This window comes from Lygodium microphyllum, chromosome 28 (genome assembly GCF_053477565.2).
Source record: "Lygodium microphyllum isolate KBCC chromosome 28, Lygodium_microphyllum_v1.1.10, whole genome shotgun sequence".
Taxonomy (NCBI): domain Eukaryota; kingdom Viridiplantae; phylum Streptophyta; class Polypodiopsida; order Schizaeales; family Lygodiaceae; genus Lygodium; species Lygodium microphyllum.
In genome coordinates this window covers 38872382-38878779 of record NC_141162.1, presented here as the reverse complement: position 1 = coordinate 38878779, position 6398 = coordinate 38872382, and the positions used below count along the sequence as shown (strand labels likewise).

The 6398-nt window shown below is 41.2% G+C and overlaps 1 protein-coding gene across 1 annotated transcript; it reads left to right on the top strand.

Moving 5' to 3' along the window:
* Positions 1-405: 405 nt before the first annotated feature.
* Positions 406-4255, top strand: LOC148011369 (phytoene synthase 2, chloroplastic-like). Its single transcript, XM_087670648.1, has 6 exons — positions 406-1262; positions 1682-1732; positions 2200-2372; positions 2764-2999; positions 3090-3282; positions 3616-4255. The coding sequence occupies exons 1-6, from the start codon at positions 839-841 to the stop codon at positions 3808-3810; spliced, it is 1272 nt and encodes a 423-aa protein (XP_087526774.1). The 5' UTR covers positions 406-838; the 3' UTR covers positions 3811-4255.
* The last annotated feature ends 2143 nt before the right edge of the window (positions 4256-6398 follow it).

The following is a 6398-nucleotide window of genomic DNA, read 5'->3' as shown; positions in this document are numbered from 1 at the left end:
TGCTCAATGTTATGGCGCGATCAGAGGTTTAGGTCCATAGAACCCTGTAAAAACTGGCGCGACTTGGTTGTAAAATTGATTTTTCAGGGCATAATTTTTTGCTACCCTTGCAGCATCTTAAAGATAGCGTTGCAAATGTTTACCCGATAGTAATATCAAATTTGCTCGCATTAAAAAATGCCTAATTGTTTGATATCCTTAGTACATGTTAAAAATATAGTTGCAAATATTTACCCGATAATAATAGCAAATTTGCTCGCATTATGTAAACACAAGGGTGTTGAAGTTGTGCATGGTAGGTTCCCCTCCTTTCCCTTGCCAAGTTACCAAGAGCAAGAAGCGTTGAAACAAGGAAGTGGTGGCCGCTTATGGAAGGGCATCTACAAAGAGCTTCTCATTGTGTGATACCTCTCGAGAGTCTCTCTCTCTCTCTCATCTCCACACACACACACACACACTCTCTCTCTCTCTCTCTCTCTCATAAGCACAGACACAGACACACAATACAACACAAGAGCCACTGTTCCTCCTCGTTCTTTACAGGAGCTTTGATGCCGGCGCCCTCCTTGGCACCTAAGAACATTCCCCTCTCATTCAATCATCAATCACCTCCCCCTTCATCTTCCCTTCTCCTCTCTTCTCTTTAGCTCATCAGTATCCTTTCATCATCATGCTTATGCAGCTAATTCCCACAGCATTATGCCCATAGCAGCTTCATTACACCTCTAGAGCTCTAGCCTCTTTCTCACTCTCTTGTCTGTCAGTGCCTCTTATGTCTGCCATCGCAGCTTCATCACGCCTCTAGAACCTTCTCACTCTCTTGTCTGTTAGTACCTCCATGTCTGCCATGAACATGCACACTGAATTTTTGGCATTCTCTCCCCCTTCCTCCTCCCCCCATTCCCTCCCTCACTCCCGCTCCCTGCGCTCGCTCTCCATTGGGCTCCTCCTCACCCGCCGCCCACAGGCTGCCGCCATTGCCTGCAAGATCCGCTGCCAGGCTTCGGGAGCGGTCGCACAGGAAGATTATGCGGGGCTCGTGGCCAGCCCCATCAATGGCAGGCATGTGCTGTCGCCTTCGGAGCAGCGCGTGTCCGATGTGGTCTTGAAGCAGGCAGCCATGGTGAACAAGCGCCTGCAGAACCAGGGCATGAGCGATGTTAGGCCGGACCTCACCCCGCCAAGCGCACTGGAGCTTCTGAATGAGGCTTATCTGAGGTGCGGAGAGGTGTGCGAGGAGTATGCCAAGACATTCTATCTCGGTAAGCCCTTTGCAGTGGACACATTTGTTGCACAGCACTAAGTGTGATGGACTTCCATGTGTAGCAAAATATGCAATACAATGGGAGCTTAATCATATACTATATTGGATATATCACTATGTGTAGCAAAATGTGCATTGCAATGGCAGCTTAGTGATATAAGCTATTGCACATATCACTGTATTGACTCCATGTGTAGCAAAATGTGCAATGCTATGGCTGCATAATCGTATAAGCTCCTGGTCTTGCCATTGCGATAAAATTCAATAACTGGACCATCATAGCCCATGGTGGCGTGTGTCCTAACTGCTAGTAGTCCATGTATTCGGATTGTGTGTTGCAACTTCTGCTTAATAGGGCAAGAAAAGCAGGTGTTTTCATTACTGACTGGCTGCGGCCATGTTGATATTGTATTTCAGGTACCATGCTGATGACCCCTGAAAGGAGAAGGGCAATTTGGGCCATCTATGGTGAGATTACTTTCTTCATGTCTTTATTGGCAGGTCTTTGAGTTCCTGTTTGTCACTCAACCCTGCCTATGAAGCTTCCCATGGTGTCAGAAATGTCTGTTCGTCTACATGTTGCAGTGTTGATTTGTACCTTGAGTCTTTCAGTGCTATGCATATCTAATCATGAGGCATGTGCTGCTTCACTTACTTTGAAAACTTATTGTTTGCTTGCATTTGATCCTTAAGTAAGATTCACATTCATGGTCTTCTGGATCAGTTTGGTACTTGGTTGCATTTTATTGCATTAAGCTCTGCACCTATGTTAGCCTTCACTGGTGTAATCAAAGAATATGCACAGTCGGTCAATTTCACTGTTTGACATACTCCATGTACATCTGCTGTGCCATGTATTGCTGGTCTCTACCTCCTGGGTATTATTTTGATGGCTCATTGGATGAAATTGATGTTAACTAGGCACTTGGTTTCAGTTTGGTGCAGGAGGACTGATGAATTAGTAGATGGACCAAACGCTTCTCATATTACACCAACTGCCTTGGATAGATGGGAACAGAGGTTAGAAGATGTCTTCAATGGGAAACCATATGACATGTTTGATGCTGCATTAGCTGATACAGTAACCAGGTTTCCAGTAGACATTCAGGTCTGTCAACAAATCCATGACCCTTGCGTGTTTTGTAGTGATTACCGTTTCTTCAGTGTGTGGTCATATCGCACTGTTCAATATACATTTCTGAACGTTGACACCTAAGGAACTTGTTTAGTGATTGTTTTCTGGTTTGAAATGTTTGGTAAGCTTTTGTGGTCAAGCCTAATAGCCTTGGACAATCCAAAGAATGTTGCATGTATAATGTCTTGCTAGCAGCTGCTGTTTCTTCTGTGTTCAATCATCACTTATATAGACACTGCCGTGCACTGACAGTCCCTTAAGAAACTTGCCTAATCTATTGATTTCTGGTTTGAAATGCTTGTGAACATTGCATTGAAGCCTAATTCTGAGTAGTCTGAAACCTTTTTCTGCTTTGTTGGTGAAGCCTTTCCGTGACATGATTGATGGAATGCGAATGGACTTGGTGAAGACTCGATATGATAACTTCGATGAACTGTATCTATACTGCTATTATGTGGCTGGAACAGTGGGGCTGATGAGTGTCCCTGTCATGGGAATTGATCCCGAGTCAAAAGCCACCACTGAGAGCGTCTTTAATTCTGCTTTGGCCCTCGGCATTGCCAATCAGTTGACCAACATATTGAGAGATGTTGGTGAAGAGTAAGTTGTGATTATGTTGGAAATTGATGTAGTTGCACTTGTTCTTGTTCTCCATTAGAGAGTTAATGTTGTAAATGGGGATTTCTGCAGTGCCAGGCGTGGAAGGATATATCTTCCTCGGGATGAACTTGCACAATTTGGTCTGTCTGAGAACGACGTCTTTGCTGGTGTAGTTACAGACAAGTGGAGAGCATTCATGAAGGACCAAATCAGGAGGGCTCGGATGTTTTTTGATGAGTCTGAAATGGGTGTAGGGGAGCTTGACAAAGATAGCAGATGGCCTGTAAGTGCTAGCACAAGAACTTTTAGACAATTCTCACTGTGATTCCCACATTGTGAATCACGACAACATCATGAGCTTGTGTGAGGGAAGGGATGCATATACCAAGCAGGGGCGGTTAGGGGCAGGGAGCTGCCAACCCGGCGTCCCTGTCCCCAAGCGCATGTGGCGCCTTCTGTGCAGAAGCTCATGATGCTGAACTTTATAGATTAATTGAGTGAAAAGAGCCCTTTGTTACACATGGGAAAATGCAAAAAGCTTCTTTGGACTCTGGTTGTGTGTTACCAGCTATGCAGTATACATGCCTCTAAGTAAGTGTGTCTTGTGAAATGGCAGGTATGGGCATCCCTGACACTATACAGGCAAATATTGGATTCTATTGAAGCCAATGATTACAACAACTTTACAAAACGAGCCTATGTGGGCAAGTGGAAGAAGCTGCTCTCTCTTCCAGCTGCATATGTGAGAGCCTTGGTGCCTTCTTCATCACCACCCCTTGTGTTGGCAAATATGCAGAAGACTTGGAAATAGTTGCTATGGGGCTGCTGCTCTTGTATATTTCTAGGTCATGGGGTTGCTCAAACATATGCCACCAGATGACCACCACCACAGAAGGGTTGGACTTTGTTTTGAGTTTGGATGCACAAGGCACTATGTGGCATCAGCTTACTCATCATCACATCAGTCAAAAGCATAAAGGCCTAGCAGTGATTGGGTTCTTCACCCAATGTGCTAACAGAGTGGCCTCATTACTTCATTATTGGATTGTGGGGCCTCTTTATGCTGCTCAAAGTAATGGCAGCAATATGCAGGCCTTTCTGTAAAACCCTTCTATAACATCATCATCACGTTATTTTTTATAGAAGGAGCCTATGGGATCATTGATTCTTAATGAACTCCAATAGGATAGGAAATTTTAATATAACCATTTGGGATATTTAGGAGTCTAATCAATTCTAGTTAGAAGTAATGTCTTGGCTAACTTGACAATAATATTTGGTCTGAACTTTGATAACTTAAAAACCTTTTGTTGGGATCTATGGATCATTCTTCTTTAGGTGTAATGTCTTAGCTCACTTGAGAGTAATGTTTGGCATGGACTTTGGTAACACTAAAACTTCCCGGGAGTGTTGGATCAAATCTCATTTAGAAGGAAAACTTTTTGCTAGTTTATGATCCTCCATTATATATTTTTCTTTCCAAATAAGCTGCCAAAGCTTTTTAGTAATAATTATATACATCTAATGGCACTCAAAATAAAAACATTGGAACATTTTTTAAATTAAGTAGACCTAGTTATAAATGAAGGGTTTCCAAAAGAGTAATAACGAGGGGCCAACATAGTGACGCTCAATATTCATTGCTTATTGACTTTACAAAACCCTAAGTACAAAAAAATTAATATGCCTTGATTGTCTTATTAACATTTGACTTATATGCAATACATAAGAATTTGTGTTATACAGTAAAAAATATGCATATTTTGCAAGACCATCACTTAAGTGGGGTGAGCAAGGTAGGATCGTCGACCTTCAAGTTGGGGTTTCAAAACATAGTTTAGAAAAGAGTGACAATGATGGGTCAACACAATAGAGTGATGCTTAGACTTTTTGTTTTATGGTTTTGAGGAGGGGCCAATAGGGACTTGTTTTATGGTCTTGATAATGAGGGGCCAATAGTAATGCTCAAGGATTCATTGTTTAACAAAACCCAAAAAATTAAAACATTTACAATTGTTTACTTGATGTTAGGTTTATGTCCAATACATTATAAATTGTATTCAACATTTATGTCACTAAAAAACATGCTTTATTTAGGTGCATGACCCTTACTAAAATGGGGTGAGGAAGATAGCATTGTGATGCTTGGTGTTGGGCTTCCAAGATAGATCTAGAGTACAGGCTTGTTTTTTTCAATACTCGCCCTTTTTTCTTTTACCTTTTGTTGATTGAGTCGCTTTTCACACACAGAGAGAGAGAGAGAGAGAGAGAGAGAGAGAGAGAGAGAGAGAGAGAGAATTTTAGTTTGGATAGTAGTTGCTACATACTTTTTAATAAATAAATACTAGGGTTTGAATAAGAGTGCTTCATTTTAATGAAGTTGTAAGCTTAAAAATCTTCTTTCTTAATAAGATTTGCTTAGTTGCTTTCAACACTCCTTGATGGTGTGTATAATCTTGCATTTCAAACTTTCAGGTTTGTTTTTGTGTGCTAGCAAACTACTTTTTTATGTCCAACTCTACCTTAGCAAGTGTAAGTGACTTTGGTTATCATGACTCTTGACAAGTCACACGGGATCATAGAAACTTATGATGCACTCAAAATATGGGATTGTGGTGCCTAGAGTTGGGCTTTTAGGACAAATGTAGTGGAGGTGGAGGTGACCTCCAAAATGGGTTGTCCAAGTGCGAAAAATAAATTACAAGTGCGCGTGCACGCACGCGCGTGGGTGCACGCGCACACACATGCACACACACACATATATATATATATATATATATATATATATACACACACACACACACACAGAGAGAGAGAGAGAGAGAGAGAGAGAGAGAGAGAGGCTTCTAAAGAGTCTTTGGATTATAGTTGCTAAATACATTTTTGATTAATACAAGGGCTTAAATTAGAGCACAAAATTTAATGAAGTTGTAGCTTAGAACCTTCTTGCTCCATGACATTTTCTGTAATTTTCAACACTCTTTTGTGGTGTTATTTAAACTTTTAGGTTTGTTTTTGTAAAAGCAAAACACTTATTCATGTATAGGTGACTTTGGAATCCTTGGCCTTGGATGGTTGCTTTCTAGAGAAGAAAATAACATCATGTGTAGTAGCTTCTTAGCCTTTGAGTTCTTTTTCTTCAAGCAATAAGGGGGAGATAAGGTGTCGTAGGGTAATTGGTCATGTATCCCTCAATGTGTCCTTATTGGAGTCACTCCTTGGACAAGCCTACAATGACATCAGGTTTGCTTTAGACTAGGCTATATGTCTCCAAAGAAATGCCAACTTAGCTTAGATAAAAATAATATAAAATTTCCAAGTTTGATATTTTGGCTTCATATTTTCATATAGTAATTTTAGATTTTATTTGTTCGTGAATGAATATGTTTCATAACTTGA

Bases quoted from the DNA above. Each gene is read 5' to 3' on its own strand.
- LOC148011369 (XM_087670648.1), top strand. From the start codon at position 839: ATGTCTGCCATGAACATGCACACTGAATTTTTGGCATTCTCTCCCCCT. The intron at 2,373-2,763 runs GTCTGTCAACAA...TTGTTGGTGAAG, and splicing joins GGTTTCCAGTAGACATTCAG to CCTTTCCGTGACATGATTGA. The intron at 3,000-3,089 runs GTAAGTTGTGAT...GGATTTCTGCAG, and splicing joins TTGAGAGATGTTGGTGAAGA to TGCCAGGCGTGGAAGGATAT.